Source organism: Trichomonas vaginalis, chromosome II, assembly GCF_026262505.1.
Source record: "Trichomonas vaginalis G3 chromosome II, whole genome shotgun sequence".
NCBI classification, from domain to species: Eukaryota; Parabasalia; order Trichomonadida; family Trichomonadidae; genus Trichomonas; species Trichomonas vaginalis.
The window spans coordinates 17,852,287-17,871,132 of record NC_067204.1 but is presented as its reverse complement, the minus strand read 5'-3'; the positions used below and the strand labels follow the sequence as shown (position 1 = coordinate 17,871,132).

Below are 18,846 nucleotides of genomic sequence, written 5' to 3'. Positions count from 1 at the left end.
CAAATTTTTTTATTTTGTATGTAAGAACAGTAATGTCAGTCGAAGCAAAAACGTTCACGAACAAATCTAATGGCGAAACATTCACAAAAGGCACTTATAACGGTATTGAAGTCTTACGTAGAGACAAGGATGGTTACATTAATGCAACAAATATGTGTCAGCAGTTTAGGAAAGACTTTAGAAAGTTGTTGGAAAATAAGTCCTGGGAAGAGTATTATAAGGCGTTTTGTGAAGAATATAGCAACCGCCGGAATACAGACGGTTGGTTTTTATACAAAATTCATGCAGGAATTCCTGATGAAATCAAACAGGTTAGAGGAACGTATGTAGACCCAAGACTTATAAACTATATAGCAATGTGGGCTTCTCCAAAATATTGCATAGCAGTTGGAAAAATTATGGACTCCATAGACAAGAAAGTTCATGAGAAATTAGATGAAGAAGAACTTGAAGATACAGTAGAGAATGCTAAACCTTTGTTCGAACAAGAAGTTAGAAAAATGCGCGAAAAACAATTAGAACATGAACGTGAGATATGTTATGGTTATAGAGATTCTCCATACGAACTAGACCAATGGGAACAAGAAGATTTAAAGAGAGAATTTAGAGAATATGAACTCGCTAAGATAGCATTAGAAGCTGCAGAAAAGAAGTTAAAAGTTTGGGGTCGTTTTGTACAAAAATATTGTGAGTAAATGAACCATTTATTTTGTCATAAACGACCAAAAATAATGTTTAGGGTAGATGGTTAGATCTACCCTCATTTCTATCCTAGCCGCTTTGCGGCTCTGACCCTTTGGGTCTCATGAATTTTCATGAATTTCCTTAAGATAGGAAAAAATAACGCTAATTTTTTTCTAAGAAAATTTTTTATCTTGTATAAAAGATATGATTTCAACAATCGGCACAACAACAATTCAAACAACTTCACCAAACTCGTTAGTCATGAATCCAACATCTATGTTAGTAGAAATGAAAAGCTTCATTCCTTCTTCATATACTTTTGAAACAGAAATCCAGAAGATAAAGCAAGAACTTTTAACAAGTAATTTAGACTGTACCGCACAGGATGAAGAAAATGAACAGTATCTTTATGAAATGCAGGATATTATTGACCATTTACCCAAATTGCCTGAAATCCAACAACAAAAGCTCACTATTCCTGAGTTCGATGAAATAGAAGTGAAACCAACTGACTCAGTAGAAATAAAGAAGTTCATACGTAAAGTAAACTATGAGTTTCTAGGATATCATTGCAACCATAAAGTTATGGACAAAGATTGCGACATGGTATATAAGAACATCTCTGACATATATAAATCGGTGGAGTTTAAGACATACGACAACTTTGTTTCATTAGTTGCAAAATGTGTATGGCAGATAAGAGATAAAGATAGAAGAGGTAAGGTATGGAATGAACAGATAAAACCAACTGCTTCAGATTTAAAGAAAACCATTGACGCCTTGGTTGTTTTAGCAGGTAAGGTTTCAGAATATAACGCAAAAACGATGCCGCAATGTTCAAAATGTAAGGCAGCAATGAGGAAATATAACTACTCCGTCAAAGAGATAGAACGTATGAGAAACGACTATGCAGACTTAAAGAAAGAAGCAGAAAAGCCGGCAGAAAATAAAATGGACATGTTAGAATTTCTGAACAAAAACTATCCAACTGCTGACGATTTCCTTCTATCTGACGTCAAGAAGAAGTATAAAGAAACTTTCGGCATTGTTAAAACTTTTGATATATTAACTGAAGAAATAGAAGCTACAAAACTGTTTAGAATCTCACGAATTCATAACGTTTACCATGTAAAACGGTTATAAATAATGAGGGTAGAAATGAGGGTAGATCTAACCTTCTACCCTAAACATTATTTTTGCTGAAAAATGACCAAATTTCATGAATTTCATTAGTTAGAAAAATAACGCTAATTTTTTTCTAAGAAAATTTTTTATCTTGTATGTAAGAAACAGTAATGACAACATCAGAGAACACAACAATTGCTATCGTTCATGAAGCCATAAATGAAGAATATGAATACATACAGTATAACAAACAGTTACGTCTCATTCGTTCAGTCAAAGACGATATGTATCAAATGCAAAGTATAATGAATGCTCTTTGTTCTACAAAGCAAGCATATCATTGGTTTGAAAACCAACAGACAAAAGAACTTTTAGAAGAATTTCCTCATATGATTGCTTCCCTCGGAAAACCGGGGGAAGAGATTCCGTACGAAAATCGCAAGAATTTGGCACCTGGTTTGAAAGGTTATTATATTCATAGACTTTTAGTAAATGCTGTAGCAATGTGGGCTTCACCTCGTTATGCTTGTTATATTTTCATGATGTTAGATGAACTATATAAAGCAGAACGTGGAGAGTTGGAAAAGAAACTTCATGCAAAAGATGAAGTCATTGAATCCAAAGACAAAAGCATACAGAAAAGAATACCGCGTTCGGTACCAAAAGGTAAGGAAAAGAGTTATAAGTATATGATATATACCGAAGAGTTGGAGAAAGAAGAAGATAAAGATATGGTTATGTTGCATTTAGTCAGAAGAAACAACAAGAGCTTTTATGACTTAGCTAAAATATATAAATCTGACAGAAACTGGTTCTATCGTGAAAACTTACCGATTTCAATGACACCGAATGAGCAAATAAAGGAAATTGTCAAAAATACTCTTCCTCAAACACACTATGACATCAAAGGTTGCACAATACTTACATTCAAAGAAGACTTAACATTACTGAAGGAAAAAATAACAGAATATTTCGATATCTTCAAAGAGGAAGAATGAAGTCACGACAACATTAACGAAGAAGTCACGACAACATTAACGAAGAGAGAATGAGGTGAAAAAAGAGGTGAAAAACGGGTGAGATCTCACCTCTTCACCAAAAATATATTTTTGCTTAAATAGCTTCAGGGTCTATTTCTTCAACCATTTCACTTCCTTCGTCAATGTCAATAGAAGCTTCTTCAACCTTTGGTAAGAATTTCTGTATAACATCTTTGTTCGTTATTGTCTTCAGAGATGAAGGATAATATTTCACATTTGTTTCACCCTTCTTATATTCTTTCTGTTCGGAAAGATTCATAGCAATACTGAAGAAGTCAACGTTAGAGTTCTTTATAACAGTATAATGAGTATCTTTGACATTCACGAAGAAACTCTTTTGTTTCAAAACTACTGCTAACTCTCGTGAAGTATAACGTTTGCGGTCAATGACGATAGCTAATGGTCTGACATACTGACCGAACTTAGATTCTTTCACAAACTTCTTGTTAAAGATAACATTAACATTTGAAGCATTATTGAACTCATTCTTGATGACAGTAGCGAGAGCATTGTATGAAAAGAACTTGCAATCTTGCATGTGTTTCATTAAAATAAAAAGTTTGAAATATTTTAAAACTAACCTTAAAAAATCTAAGCTAATTTTTTTCTAAGAAAATTTTTTATTTCCTACTAAAGATGTATCGGAAGTTGTCTAAGTTAGAACACTCGGAAATAAAACAACTTCTAACAGAAGCTAACATAGAAGTAGCAAAACATTACGCAACAAACAAAAAAGCACTCGCTGACATCCTCAATGACTACAATGGTGCAATAAGTTATGATAGAATTCATGAGTTCATAAAGCCGCAACGCGGCGAGGACGAAGTCCATGCAAGAGCATTTCCTTTAAATGACGTTGCTATTGACTTATATCATAGACGTTCAGTACCTCATGAAGTAAGAAGAGAAATGTTTGACATAACAAATGCAAACGTTGGTGAAACAAGAAGAAGAGACGACACACTGAAACAACAGAGAAGAGAGATGTTTAAGAGCGCTATAGAACAAGTTCGCAAAGCTAACGATGTCATTCGTTCCATTGACGACAAACCAAAAGAAGGTGAGAGATGGTTAAAGAAAGATGAAGAGAATAGGAAGAGGAATGTGAAGTCAGGCAATAGACTCATTGACTTTAACATCGAAGCTTTAGATGAATCAAACAGAGACTACTTACACAAACATTTCGGTAAGGTTTTCATGAGACTCTTAGAGAAGATTAAAATAAACTCACAACAAAGATGGATGGTATGTTATAAACTTGGTGGAAAGTATGAATGTTCTACGTTAAACCTCAATAATATTGGAACATTACTACATCAGCTCTTGAAGGAGAACTTTATATCAGAGATAGAAGCAAACGCTGCAGGTATTGTTGAAATGCACTATGACTTCTTCTTGACAAACATAAAGAATCTTACTGAAATAAAGATGTATGATTTAACTGAATATGAAGGCTTAACAATGTCAGATGTTAAGAAAGGAAAGCCACAGAAGCGACCATATAGAGATGAAAGCACACTGACAAATGGCCAGAAAGCCATTTTGGAAGCTCTTAAGCAAACAGGAAACCCAGCACTTATAGAAAGCTTTTGGAAAGATAATGGTGAAAAGAAGTTTTATAAGAAGAGAAGCGGTCAGTTCTGGAAGTATCTTTGCACATTACCTATAAATCTTGAACGCTACCAAATCTTCAATGAACTGAACAAAAGAACTGCAGCACTTATGACAGAAGACAATTGTTTCGTTTATGCTTGCATTCAGGCTGGAGTAAATGAAGAAACTATTGACCACATGAGAGAAGTCATTCGTGTTAGAGACTTTCCTCAAAGTAAAGTACAAGAAATTTCTGACGCAACAGGTATAGCATTTAATGTTACCATTGGTTATTTCGACAACTCCAAAGATAACAGAATAATTCACTACATACCAAAAGAATGTGAAACTGCTCGAACTATTGACTTACTTCTTGTTGAAGACCACTACATGCTAAATGAAAGATTACCAATGACAAGATACTTCATCAGAAATTACAGAGAAATCTTGAAGGAGTGTGGTGGAATGAACATTGAGAAACAGATGAAGATTTATACAAAGAGAGAGAACAAATATGTTGTTCGTAATGATAGAACTACACCTCTATGGGATGTTATGAAAACATTGTGGGAGTGTAAATATTTCGAACCTATTTCTTATGGAGAACTTTTCACATATACGACTGACTTATATAAACAGAACCTTGCACCATTTAAAGACTTGTCATATTCTCCTAAGTATTGTGTTCGACAGAAGGAGAAAGCAGAGTCAAAAGAAGTAAATAAAGCTAAGTGTAAGTTCATTCCTGAGCACGTTTTCTTTGCTGACTTTGAGTGCAGTACCGATGGCTTTCATAAAGCTTTTAACATATGTTACGACAGTGAAGATGGTTCAGTGAGTGAAAGCATTTGGGGTCAGAACTGTGCAACAGAATTTTTGGAACGACTTCCTGACAAGAGTTTAATATATTTCCATAACCTCAGTTATGATATAAACTTCATCTTAAGACACATGACAGAAGTGAAAGGAACTCCCATCATTAAAGGTTCACGAACAATGCAAATAACTGGCTTATATAAAGGAAGGGCAATTATTATAAAAGACTCTTACAGTGTTATAAATAAGAAGCTTAAACTATTTCCTGCTATGTTTAACTTACAAACAGGACCGAAAGAAGTATTTCCTTACAACTACTACAGCAGTACTTTGTTAGCAAATGACAACAGAACTGGTGTCATTTCTGAAGCGTGTAAGTTTATCCAGGATGCAGATACATTCATGAAAAACATAGATTCCATCAAAGGTTGCAGAATAGATGAGAACCACTTCGACTTAGAAAAGTATAGCACATTCTATTGCAAACAAGATGTAAGAATTTTAAGAGAAGGTTTTGTTAAGTTCCGCAATGACATATTGAAAGAGTTTGATTTAAACGTATATGACTACGTTAGTATTTGTTCAATTGCTAACAAATTGTTTGAGAACAGAGTGTACTTCCCGAATGGAAATTTATATGACCTCTCAAATAAACCAAGAGAATTTATTTCACGCTGTATTCAAGGTGGAAGATGTATGCTGTCAGATAACATGAAACAAAAGAGCGAAAAGAAACTCATTGCTGACTTCGACGCTGTTTCATTATATCCATCCGCTATAGCAAGACTTTATACTTTAGAAGGTATTCCAAAGGTTATGAAGAAAGAAATGTTAAGCACAGAGTATCTCATGAGACATTTATTCGATGACGACCAAAAGGAACCCATTGGTGAAAAGTTTATGTCCGGCTTCTTTGTTCTCATTAAGATAAAAGATTGGCATACATAGACACTTTCCTTTAATAGTTTGTGACCCTGAACTAAATCCAGAACTTAACGTTCCCAGAAGTTCAAACACTTGCTGTTTAATGTATGTTGACCATATAACATTACAAGACCTCATAAAATATCAAGGTGTCAAATGTGAAGTGTTGCAAGGATACTATTACGATGGAAACAGAGATATTAGAATAAGAGATGAAGTAAAGAAGTTGTTTGAGTTAAGGTTAAAGTATAAGAAAGAAGGAAATCCTTTGCAAGAAAATATAAAGCTCATTTTGAACAGTATTTATGGCAAAACTATTCTATCTCCTATTGAGTCAAAAATAACCATAGTAAATGACAAAGATGCTATAAGATATGCCATCAGAAACTACAACCATATAGTGAAGTTCGAAGGTTTGGATGGTTCAGATAAAACTATTTTCAAGCTAACGAAAAGCATTTGCAGACACTTTAACTTCTGTCCACTTGGTGTTAACATTCTGTCTATGTCGAAGAGAATAATGTGTGAAGTATTCTGTACTGCTGAAGATATGGGACTTCAAATATTTTACCAGGACTGTGATAGCATGCATATTTTCAATGAAGACATACCAAAGCTTGCAGCAGAGTTTAAGAAGAGATACGGTAGAGAACTTATTGGTAAAACATTAGGTCAGTTCCATTCTGACTTCGCAGAAATAACACCTGGAAAACAAAGTTTAGCATACAAGTCAATATTTTGTGGAAAGAAGACTTACATAGACTTACTCACTAACGATTTAAATGAAGTTGCATTCCATGCACGTTGCAAAGGTGTCAAACAAGACGTCCTTGCTTTAACAGCAAATGAAATGTTTCCTGAAGCTATACAATGCTATTACAATGAAGATAAGAACATTCACATACCTGTTGGAACATATGACAAAGACTCTGAGTTCAGTTTAATGAAACTTTACAAAGCACTTCATGATGGTCAAGAGATTGGATTTGACTTATGTAAGTCTTCTAGTCCTTGCTTTGCTGAAAAGTTTAACTTCTCAATAACGACTAAAACAAGCTTTATTCGTAAGTTGAAGTTCTGAGGTCATTTATTTTTGTCAGCAATGAGGTCATTTATTTTTGTCAGCAATGAGGTCATGAATGAGGTCATGAATGAGGTCATTTATTTTTGTCAGCAATGAGGTCATGAATGAGGTCATTCGTGATAAAAATAAAACTAGCGTAGATTTTACAATACTGCGATGGTAGAGTTTAAGAGTTGTGCTTCAATGTAGAGACGGTCCTTATGGTCTGGAGGTAAGAACACTGGGCAGTTATGGTCATGAGTGGAGAACATGTCTATCCAAAACTCACGATTGAAGCCAGTTAATTTATAGTATTTAGGGTTAGGAAGTGGTGAAGTTCGTGTATGACCAATGAACTCGTTTTCAACTCCCTTACTTAAGTTTGAATATAATATAGCTTGCTTTCTATCCCAAATGCCAGGTGTTACAATCTTTGAAAATTCATTTTTCCTCGGAAGCATTGCATCATAATTGAAAACATTCTTGAAATCATCACTTGGTTCAGAGATTTGAAATCTTATACGTAATGGATTTTCTTTCTCTTTAGCGACTTCATTGAATGGTGAGAATACAACAAACTGACAGTCATGTGTTCCATCTTCATTTTCATTAAATTCATAATGAAAGTCTATAAGTTGTGGCTGACTACCTTCTTCTTTCAGTTGTGCAAGAAACTCACGTAAAGGCTGTAAAGTTTGTACTTCAATGTTGAACTTTTTCTCGAACATCTCATTAAATGAAATCATACATTGCAACAATGTTGTATCGTCTTTAAAGTATTTGTATATGTGAATGTTTTGGGCGCTTAAAGACTGTTCGTCATTTTCTATCTCGACTTGAAGTATAAAGTCAACCTTTCTGAAAGCACGTGTTATATACATAGATGTTATGCCAATGTACTTCTCTTCATTTATGTTCACAATCCAGTCTGTTGGAAACTTAAACGTTACTCTGTTCCCCTTTATTTTGACGTCAGGGTTTTCACTACTGAATGCAACAGATAAAGGTATTTGTCTATACATTTAATTCGGATAAAAATAAACCATTTACTCTTTCTTTGCTTCAGCTTCTTTAGCTTTTGCTTCAGCTTCTTCTCTAGCTTTCTTCGCCAGCAAACGTGGGTTCTTTTGTCTTCCAGCAGCTAATGCAGCAAGTTGTTTTTCACTAAGTTTTCTCTTTGGTCTCTCTGGCTTTTGTTCTTGTTTTTGTTCCTTCAGTTCGGATAAAATTTGCTCGCGAATTTCTTTCTTCAATGCTTCAACATCTATGACCCCTTGGGTCTTGTCCGTAGGGCTTGTCTGAGTCATTTGACTGCGGATAAAAATCTAACTTAAAACTTTAACCGATGTAAAATGAGCTTGTCAAAATCAGAGCGAGAGTCTATTATATTAAATGACGCAAGAGGAATACAACATCCTTTCTATTACGTAAGTCAGAGTAAAGATGGTAAAATATACGTAAGAAAAAGAAAGGTTCCATTAGCGAATGCAGAAAGCGACAACATTAAGGTGCATGGCAAGGGTGAAGTCCACGAAGCCCATATAAAACCTTCTGTTCAAACTGAAAAGTCAATAGAACCAGAAGAAAAGAAGCCAGATGTACTTTCAATAACGAACCAAGAGCTTATTGCAAAGTTCGTGAATTTCATTGAAAAACAAATCGAGTCAAAGAATCCTGACCCGCCAGTGAAAGAAGTTGAGACAAAAGAGAATGTACAGTTCATTGAAAATGTCAAGAAACAACTTCCACCACGAATGCCAAGAAGAAGAGTGAGAATAATGAAGTAAATAGATATTTTTATCTGAAGTAAATACATGCAGAACGAACAGCTAAACGAATTTACTCCAGCAGAGCATATTCATCAGATTCGCTCATATTTCGATATCATAGACAATGCAGTTCAAATTGGTGACACTAATAGAAAATATTCTGACGCAAAGATTCCATCACAACCTGGAACTGCTAAAGATAACACATGGGTAACATTCAATCTCTCATCTCCTGGTGAAAATATGTTGGACCTTTACAATACATTCATTACGTATAAAATGGAAGGTCAATTTATTGTAGATAAAGAAATTGGTTCAGGTTCCAATAAAACAAACCCACCAGGATTTTGGATTGGTTTCGATGACGCTTTCTATGCAGTTGCTGGATATCAAATCCTTGCAAACGGTCGTATCGTATATTCTCAAGACAACGCAAGAGAAGAAGCATATATAACTTCAAACTCACAAACTACCGAACAAATAAAGAAAGTAGATGTTTTCTCAAAGACTCGACATGAAGATGTATGGAGTCATTCGGGAACATGCAGAACAGGACAAATTGTTAGTGGTCCAATTACAGCAGGAAAATCATTTGATTTAAAGCTTCGTTTAAGAATTCCTGTTAGAAGATTCCTTCCATTAGAAGCTATTCGATTTATTCCAGCTTTTGCAGGAAACATTCAGCTTAAAGTAAAGTTCAGTAGCGACGCCTTACAATGCACATCTATATCTGTAAATGATATCATTGCTTTCAATCCAACTCTTAAAGTTGCATTTGCTTCAGATTCAAATCCACCGACAAATAAATTTGTTCCATGGAATGAACCATTCACTATGATAACGAAGGCAGTAGAAGCTAGTGGAACAGTTACTATTACAACTGTAACCCAGCAACTATTTCGAACAAAGATGGATTTTAATGAATGTTTCATTCATCCAAAGTCATTCTCTTTAGACCCTAACATTTATACAGAACTTGTAGAACATTATACAAACGAGGCTTTATGTTTTCCTGTTAAAGTTATGGATTGGATTCCTATGGACGGTTCATTCTCAAAGAATACAGATAGTTCAAGTGCAACATTTACAGCAGCTTATACGCCTATTAATGTTAAAAGTATTTGGGCACTATTTAGAAAGAAAGACAACTATTATGTTAATTTTGAGAACCCTAAGTTTAAATATCTTCAGCTTTCCATGGGAGCTTATGGAAATATGCCTGCAGAACCTGAAAAATCATATGGACCTGTATTTTATGAAATGGTTGCGAACGCCTGCAATACAAACAATGATATGATAGGATTTAATGAAGATGTTATGAGGTCATTGGTGGATGATGGTAGTGTGAAACATAAATGGGATAGCTATGACAACACACATTTCTTATGTGGTTTTCCAACAGAAGTGGACTTTTGCTTCCAGCAAGGTCAAACATCTACTGCTCCAATAACATACAAATTGTCTGTTAAAGGACCTATTGAACTAGCAACTGAAAATGTACCAAAGCCACTTATTGGATTTATGAGGGATTGTTGCTTTGCCATTCAGGTGCGTGCTAATGGCATCCCCATAATAAGATTAGATGACTATAACTTAGCTACGGACGACAGTGAGGAATAAAGGATGAACGTTTATTTTTAAAGCTTATAAATGAGTTCTTCATCAAGCTCTCGTGAACCTTCACCATCTATGAAACAAACTTTACCAAACGATTATGGAGCACCTATTGAATATTTCTTACGAGCTGCACAATGGCAAAGAGCAGTCTCATCAAGGTTAGGTGTTCCACCAGCTCCTGTCAAAAATAGCATTTGGTCAAGTCCTTATATAAAATATGGTCTCCCACTAGGTTTGCTAGCTACAGCAGGAGCAGTTATGATGTTGAAAAGAAATAAAGCAAATGTTGTAAATAATACTGAAGTAGCTGAAGTTAAACAAACTCCAACACCTTCGCCAAAACCAACACCTTCACAAGCAAAACCTTCAATGACTCCTGAACCTATGGAAGTACAAACTCCTGTTCAAAAGTCAACTCCTAAACCGACTCCAACATTTAAACCAGAACCTACTCCTCAAATAAATCGTAAAACTCCTGCGTTTCCTTACTGAAAAAAATAACGTTATTTTTATTTTATTTGAACATTTTATTTAGAGTAAAATGACGACTAAAGTCACTGAAGCAATGAAACAAAAGTTTTTGGTAGAATACATTAAATCAGGAACTATTCCAGAAGGTTTTTACATTCATACTATGAAGGATGGTAGAGTTCAGTTTAGAAAGATAAAGCAACCATTAGATAAAGAAGGAATTTTGAGAAAGATTAAACTTCATGAGGACAACATTGCTGAACTTAAGAAGAAGTTAGAAGAGTTGGATAAAGGAAGAGAGTTATAAAGCAATGAATTCAACAGGGTAGAAATGAGGTTAGATCTAACCTTCTACCCTAAATTTATTTTTGCGCTATGTTTTCATACGTGTGAAGTCGTTAGTGAGAACGTTAGTGAAAACGTTAGTGAGAACGTTAGTGAAGTCGTTAGTGAGAACGTTTATTTTTTCATGCACGTGCATTGTGTCGCGGGGAGTTGCCATGGGCAATGACCTGCGCACAATATATAACGTACAGAGAGGTGAGATGAGGTGGTTTATGTGATAAATACTTTACGTGGCAGAAATAGTTTAAGGTTATTAGAAATATTGCATCTGCGATGTAAAATATACGTTAGTGGTTTTGTAAAGTGTCAGATTGACATAACTTTGGTAAGATGGCGCGCAGTGCCACCGTACTGAAGATATGTATACTAACTATCCTTTTACAAATTCCAAGTTGTCTTTTCTCGGTTAGATCTCTCACTTTGAACGACAGAGACTCAGTTTTATCTCATCTTTCAAGTCTTATTCCAGATCTTTTGAATCTTTTCATCAATAAATCTCTTTCATCTAACTTCATCTGATCATTTGACTTCAAACATATGTGTTTTTGTCTTTTTATTTTCCACGACATTGATCTCAAACATGAAAAGATTTTCAAAGTTCTCACTCAAAAAAAATAATAGAATTATAAAAATATCGAAGTCATTGATTCACCGATTCCATGAAGATGAATAAGCTTCGAAATGATTTTATTAAGATTTTCAATGTTATTTCCAAATAGACAGAGTTCTGTAGAATGAAGATGAAGTTCAATTGAAATGTCTTTATTTTGTCCAATTGAAACTCGTTGCCATTCTGGAAATAATTTTTCTTGTGTATCAATATATGAATTAGAAACTGTAATTGAACCCGAAGCATAATCATAAATTCCAAACAAATAACATCCATTCCGTTTGTTAGTTGCAATGAAACAGTTTTCAAATGTAGCAGAACACTTCCAACAATGAAACATTCCAGGATAATCACTATCATCTGCAGAAACAGTGTTGTTTGTGAAAACAATGCTGTTATATGTTGCTGGTTTGGATCCTACACAGCAAATTCTGGATGTTGCATGGTTTTCATCAATATTCGAATATTTGATTGAAATAGTGCCTTTGCCATCTCCTATTCCAAAAGCCGCATAATGTCCGCAATAGTTTCTCGTGATATTGTTTTGGAAAATGAAATATTGCCATATTGTAAAACAATTGTACTATATCCGACTAATTTTCCTTGATTACTATATGTGATAGAAGAATCTTGGATTTCATTGATATTAGTAGAAGCATTTGAAACTTTAATATAACAGAACTTTCCAAAGTCGGTAGATTTGGATCCAAAACTACAAACTTTTCGAATGGAACTTTGGCCTTGATTGATGTAGATGGAACCACCATCGCCGTTGCGGGATGAGTTTTCGAATGAATTTGATGAAATAAGAGACTTAACATCGGCAGAATTAAGGTTGATAACACCGTCGTCGCCAAGGTTACTGAAATAGACTTCACGGACATAAAAGTTGCCTGTGTAACCTATGTATGTTTGATTTTTATTGTAGATTTCAGAACTAAACGTAGTTTTGTAGACTTCTTCCCATTCATTCTTCGTGAAATGGAGCAAATTCGAGATATGTGATGCTCTTTTTCTATCATGTTACTCCGAATGAAATAAATATTTGATAAAAGAGAGATTTTGAAAGTTTGAAACTTTTATAAAAATAATAAATTTTGGGGGAATAAATAATTTTTATTGGGTCCAAAATTTTACAAAATTTTCATAATTCTCTCTGAGTCACAAGAATAGTATTAAACTTAATCACTATTTCATTTCTATAGTATCACTGTATCTGTACACCTTTCAATAATCAGAAATCGTTTAAACAATGAATTTTCATCGAAAGAATACAAACATTGACAAAGCCACATCTGATTTTTACAAACTATTATTACATGACTAAGCTTATCAATTTTGAATATATAAAAATCAGTCAAATTGTTTAAAAAACTTCGAAAATTAAGTATAAAAGATTCTTTTCTTCAAGTTAAAGACATTTTGTCATTAGATACTCAGTATTATAATGGGTGTATATCAATTGTAACACACTGCATAGATAATCAAATATATTCACCAGTAATTTTCGAGTTTTTAATAAACCTGTTCAATAGTTCATCAGATCTTGAATTAAAAGTCAATATATCGAGCACATTATCCGATATTTTAATCAAAACAAAAATTTGTGACGAAAACTTAACAACTTTTTACAAAGAGTGCTTACAACAAGAAATAATAATGAAACCCTTCCAATATTGAACGCATTATTACCATGTACAATCACTTTGCATGTTTAAATGAGACTCTTTCAACCTTTTACAGAATCACTTTTCTTTCGTTGCCTAAATGTGTCCTCTTCCTCATATCGAATACAACTGCGTTACACTTTCTTCATTCTCACAACATTTGGCTTTAGAATTAAAGCGTTTACTTTTTCTTGAAGACTTTCTCAGTCAGAACTACTAATAATAAGAATAAGAATATCTTTATCAATAATTTACAGATTGTTACTTCATCATTGATTCCGAAGTTCATGTCCTTTCATGCGTCAGCCACTGTTTACTTGATTACGACAAAATCGAAACATTTTCTCATTATTTTATTTCATACATTGAATTCATTAACTACGAAGATTCTATTTGTTCATTATTTGTTAACATTTTAATCAATTATTCCTTTGTTTCAAACATCAGTTTATGTTTTCAAAGAGATTTATCTTTCATAGTTACATTAAATATTCATCACTTTTCATTCTTACTTTCATCCTTAGTCATTACAACCAATATGTTTTTTGACTGTTCTATTCCACAATCTAACGAATTTTCTCTTTCTCAGTAGTTCAAGTACTTGATTGAGTACGAGTCCGATTTTTCACCAACTATTGTTTCAGAATCACTTGACTACGATTACTCATTCATTTTTTATTTTAATTTTTTTTACACACTTTCACATATTGAACTTTTCTTTCGAGATTCTACTATTTTATCCGTTATTTCTATGATCAACGTTGTTTGTGACAACATCAACAACGAATTCATTACCGACATTCTTTTCCTTCTTGTCAAACTTTCTCCACATAGTTTTTCAGATGTTTTAGATTATTTTTTTTTATCTACACTTGTTTGTCTTTTAAAACAATTTTTCATTAATCACACATTGTATTGTATCATTTTTTCATGTTTTGTATCATTGTCTAAATTTCCATAATTCCACAGTTTTGTTGTTAGCCTAGTTTGTCCAGTTGTTTTTAGTCTTCTTTCAGACTCTACATCAGTCTTCTGTGGTATTGACATTTGTGTTTCATTACTTACAAACAAGAACTCACTTGATGAACTTGAAAACATCAAAGAATGTGTTTCATCTATTTTCAACATTTTCTTCAGTGCACTTGAAATTATCGAACTTGACAAGTATCTTTGTGAGAAGATTTCTAAGATCATGTTTTTCTTCTCTAAATTTAGTTGTATCGACGAAGTTTATTATACATGTCTTTGTTAGTTAAGTCACATGGATCCACTTTTTTTTCAATCACTTTTGTTCTGTTTTAGTTGTTTTTATTTCAACACGTTGTTTTTATGCAGTAATTGACATCTTCAACATTCTTTCAGAACGTCTTCATCGTGAACATTCTAACATCCTTTTACAAATTCCAAGTTGTCTTTTCTCGGTTAGATCTCTCACTTTGAACGACAGAGACTCAGTTTTATCTCATCTTTCAAGTCTTATTCCAGATCTTTTGAATCTTTTCATCAATAAATCTCTTTCATCTAACTTCATCTGATCATTTGACTTCAAACATATGTGTTTTTGTCTTTTTATTTTCCACGACATTGATCTCAAACATGAAAAGATTTTCAAAGTTCTCACTCAAAAAAAATAATAGAATTATAAAAATATCGAAGTCATTGATTCACCTATTGTTTTAAGATGAATAAGCTTCGAAATGATTTTATTAAGATTTTCAATGTTATTTCCAAATAGACAGAGTTCTGTAGAATAAAGATGAAGTTCAATTGAAATGTCTTTATTTGGTCCAATTGAAACTTGTTGACCTTCTGGAAATAATTTTTCTTGTGTATCAATATATGAATTAGAAACTGTAATTGTATATCTTGAACGATAATAATCATAATCATAAATTCCAAACAAATAACATCCATTCCGTTTGTTAGTTGCAATGAAACAGTTTTCAAATGTAGCAGAACAACTAGCACAAAAAAACATTCCAGTATAATCATAATCTTCAGAAACAGTGTTGTTTGTGAAAACAATGCTGTTACATGTTGCTGGTTTGGATCCTACACAGCAAATTCTGGATGTTGCATGGTTTTCATCAATATTCGAATATTTGATTGAAATAGTGCCTTTGCCATCTCCTATTCCAAAAGCCGCATAATGTCCGCAATAGTTTCTCGTGACATTGTTTTGGAAAAATGAATTATTGCCATATTGTAAAACAATTGTACTATATCCGACTAATTTTCCTTGATTACTATATGTGATAGAAGAATCTTGGATTTCATTGATATTAGTAGAAGCATTTGAAACTTTAATATAACAGAACTTTCCAAAGTCGGTAGATTTGGATCCAAAACTACAAACTTTTCGAATGGAACTTTGGCCTTGATTGATGTAGATGGAACCACCATCGCCGTTGCGGGATGAGTTTTCGAATGAATTTGATGAAATAAGAGACTTAACATCGGCAGAATTAAGGTTGATAACACCGTCGTCGCCAAGGTTACTGAAATAGACTTCACGGACATAAAAGTTGCCTGTGTAACCTATGTATGTTTGATTTTTATTGTAGATTTCAGAACTAAACGTAGTTTTGTAGACTTCTTCCCATTCATTCTTCGTGAAATGGAGCAAATTCGAGATATGTGATGCTCTTTTTCTATCATGTTACTCCGAATGAAATAAATATTTGATAAAAGAGAGATTTTGAAAGTTTGAAACTTTTATAAAAATAATAAATTTTGGGGAATAAATAATTTTTATTGGGTCCAAAATTTTACAAAATTTTCATAATTCTCTCTGAGTCACAAGAATAGTATTAAACTTAATCACTATTTCATTTCTATAGTATCACTGTATCTGTACACCTTTCAATAATCAGAAATCGTTTAAACAATGAATTTTCATCGAAAGAATACAAACATTGACAAAGCCACATCTGATTTTTACAAACTATTATTACATGACTAAGCTTATCAATTTTGAATATATAAAAAGCAGTCAATGTTTAAAAAACTTCGAAAATTAAGGATAAAAGATTCTTTTCTTCAAGTTAAAGACATTTTGTCATTAGGTTCTCAGTATTATAATGGGTGTATATCAATTGTAACACACTGCATAGATAATCAAATATATTCACCAGTAATTTTCGAGTTTTTAATAAACGTTCAACAGTTCATCAGATCTTGAATTAAAAGTCAATATCGAGCACATTATCCGATATTTTAATCAAAACAAAAATTTGTGACGAAAACTTAACAACTTTTTACAAAGAGTGCTTACAACAAGAAATAATAATGAAAACCTTCCAATATTGAACGCATTATTACCATGTACATCACTTTGCATGTTTAAATGAGACTCTTTCAACCTTTTACAGAATCACTTTTCTTTCGTTGCCTAAATGTGTCCTCTTCCTCATATCGAATACAACTGCGTTACACTTTCTTCATTCTCACAACATTTGGCTTTAGAATTAAAGTGTTTACTTTTTCTTGAAGACTTTCTCAGTCAGAACTACTAATAATAAGAATAAGAATATCTTTATCAATAATTTACAGATTGTTACTTCATCATTGATTCCGAAGTTCATGTCCTTTCATGCATCAGCCACTGTTTACTTGATTACGACAAAATCGAAACATTTTCTCATTATTTTATTTCATACATTGAATTCATTAACTACGAAGATTCTATTTGTTCATTATTTGTTAACATTTTAATCAATTATTCCTTTGTTTCAAACATCAGTTTATGTTTTCAAAGAGATTTATCTTTCATAGTTACATTAAATATTCATCACTTTTCATTCTTACTTTCATCCTTAGTCATTACAACCAATATGTTTTTTGACTGTTCTATTCCACAATCTAACGAATTTTCTCTTTCTCAGTAGTTCAAGTACTTGATTGAGTACGAGTCCGATTTTTCACCAACTATTGTTTCAGAGTCACTTGACTACGATTACTCATTCATTTTTTATTTTAATTTTTTTTACACACTTTCACATATTGAACTTTTCTTTCGAGATTCTACTATTTTATCCGTTATTTCTATGATCAACGTTGTTTGTGACAACATCAACAACGAATTCATTACCGACATTCTTTTCCTTCTTGTCAAACTTTCTCCACATAGTTTTGTAGATGTTTTAGATTATTTTTTTTATCTACACTTGTTTGTCTTTTAAAACAATTTTACATAAATCACACATTGTATTGTATCATTTTTTCATGTTTTGTATCATTGTCTAAATTTCCATAATTCCACAGTTTTGTTGTTAACCTAGTTTGTCCAGTTGTTTTTAGTCTTCTTTCAGACTCTACATCAGTCTTCTGTGGTATTGACATTTGTGTTTCATTACTTACAAACAAGAACTCACTTGATCAACTTGAAAACATCAAAGAATGTGTTTCATCTATTTGCAACATTTTCTTCAGTGCACTTGAAATTATCGAACTTGACAAGTATCTTTGTGAGAAGATTTCTAAGCTCATATTTTTCTTCCATAAATTTATTTGTATCGACGAAGTTTATTATACATGTCTTTGTTAGTTAAGTCACATGGATCCACTTTTTTTCAATCACTTTTGTTCTGTTTTAGTTGTTTTTATTTCAACACGTTGTTTTTATGCAGTAATTGACATCTTCAACATTCTTTCAGAACGTCTTCATCGTGAACATTCTAACATCCTTTTACAAATTCCAAGTTGTCTTTTCTCGGTTAGATCTCTCACTTTGAACGACAGAGACTCAGTTTTATCTCATCTTTCAAGTCTTATTCCAGATCTTTTGAATCTTTTCATCAATAAATCTCTTTCATCTAACTTCATCTGATCATTTGACTTCAAACATATGTGTTTTTGTCTTTTTATTTTCCACGACATTGATCTCAAACATGAAAAGATTTTCAAAGTTCTCACTCAAAAAAAAATAATAGAATTATAAAAATATCGAAGTCATTGATTCACCTATTGTTTTAAGATGAATAAGCTTCGAAATCATTTTATTAAGATTTTTAATTTTATTTCCTGTTGGACAGAGTTCTGTCGAATGAAGATGAAGTTCAATTGAAATGTCTTTATTTTGTCCAATTGAAACTTGTTGACCTTCTGGAAATAATTTTTCTTG

The 18,846-nt window shown here is 32.9% G+C and overlaps 11 protein-coding genes across 11 annotated transcripts, besides 1 other annotated feature; 8 read left to right on the top strand and 3 right to left on the bottom strand.

Annotated features, from left to right (window-relative positions):
• Positions 1-11,820: part of a mobile genetic element that runs on past the window's edge.
• Positions 33-695, top strand: TVAGG3_0563740 (uncharacterized protein; the record flags this gene model as incomplete). Its single annotated transcript, XM_051238551.1, has 1 exon — positions 33-695. One exon carries the CDS (start codon positions 33-35, stop codon positions 693-695), a length of 663 nt encoding a protein of 220 aa, XP_051096375.1.
• Positions 889-1,827, top strand: TVAGG3_0563730 (organellar and viral DNA polymerase type B; the record flags this gene model as incomplete). The annotated part of the gene is made up of 1 exon (XM_001300071.1): positions 889-1,827. One exon carries the CDS (start codon positions 889-891, stop codon positions 1,825-1,827), a length of 939 nt encoding a protein of 312 aa, XP_001300072.1.
• On the top strand, positions 2,199-2,807 carry TVAGG3_0563720 (KilA, N-terminal/APSES-type HTH, DNA-binding family; the record flags this gene model as incomplete). Its single annotated transcript, XM_051238550.1, has 1 exon — positions 2,199-2,807. The coding sequence occupies one exon, from the start codon at positions 2,199-2,201 to the stop codon at positions 2,805-2,807; it is 609 nt and encodes a 202-aa protein (XP_051096374.1).
• Positions 4,833-5,872, top strand: TVAGG3_0563710 (organellar and viral DNA polymerase type B; the record flags this gene model as incomplete). The annotated part of the gene is made up of 1 exon (XM_001283384.1): positions 4,833-5,872. A coding segment is annotated over one exon (1,040 nt), but the record flags the coding sequence as incomplete, so codon positions are not given.
• Positions 6,286-7,263, top strand: TVAGG3_0563700 (organellar and viral DNA polymerase type B; the record flags this gene model as incomplete). Its single annotated transcript, XM_001300958.2, has 1 exon — positions 6,286-7,263. One exon carries the CDS (start codon positions 6,286-6,288, stop codon positions 7,261-7,263), a length of 978 nt encoding a protein of 325 aa, XP_001300959.2.
• On the bottom strand, positions 7,410-8,267 carry TVAGG3_0563690 (uncharacterized protein; the record flags this gene model as incomplete). Its single annotated transcript, XM_051238549.1, has 1 exon — positions 7,410-8,267. The coding sequence occupies one exon, from the start codon at positions 8,265-8,267 to the stop codon at positions 7,410-7,412; it is 858 nt and encodes a 285-aa protein (XP_051096373.1).
• Positions 8,292-8,456, bottom strand: TVAGG3_0563680 (uncharacterized protein; the record flags this gene model as incomplete). Its single annotated transcript, XM_051238548.1, has 1 exon — positions 8,292-8,456. A coding segment is annotated over one exon (165 nt), but the record flags the coding sequence as incomplete, so codon positions are not given.
• On the top strand, positions 10,275-10,634 carry TVAGG3_0563670 (uncharacterized protein; the record flags this gene model as incomplete). The annotated part of the gene is made up of 1 exon (XM_051238547.1): positions 10,275-10,634. One exon carries the CDS (start codon positions 10,275-10,277, stop codon positions 10,632-10,634), a length of 360 nt encoding a protein of 119 aa, XP_051096371.1.
• TVAGG3_0563660 (repellent protein 1 family) lies at positions 10,665-11,123 on the top strand (the record flags this gene model as incomplete). The annotated part of the gene is made up of 1 exon (XM_001297229.1): positions 10,665-11,123. One exon carries the CDS (start codon positions 10,665-10,667, stop codon positions 11,121-11,123), a length of 459 nt encoding a protein of 152 aa, XP_001297230.1.
• TVAGG3_0563650 (uncharacterized protein) lies at positions 11,173-11,409 on the top strand (the record flags this gene model as incomplete). Its single annotated transcript, XM_001297228.1, has 1 exon — positions 11,173-11,409. One exon carries the CDS (start codon positions 11,173-11,175, stop codon positions 11,407-11,409), a length of 237 nt encoding a protein of 78 aa, XP_001297229.1.
• A 3,543-nt stretch (positions 11,821-15,363) lies between the features above and the next one.
• Positions 15,364-16,427, bottom strand: TVAGG3_0563630 (uncharacterized protein; the record flags this gene model as incomplete). Its single annotated transcript, XM_001294392.2, has 1 exon — positions 15,364-16,374. A coding segment is annotated over one exon (1,011 nt), but the record flags the coding sequence as incomplete, so codon positions are not given.
• Between the last annotated feature and the right edge of the window lie 2,419 nt (positions 16,428-18,846).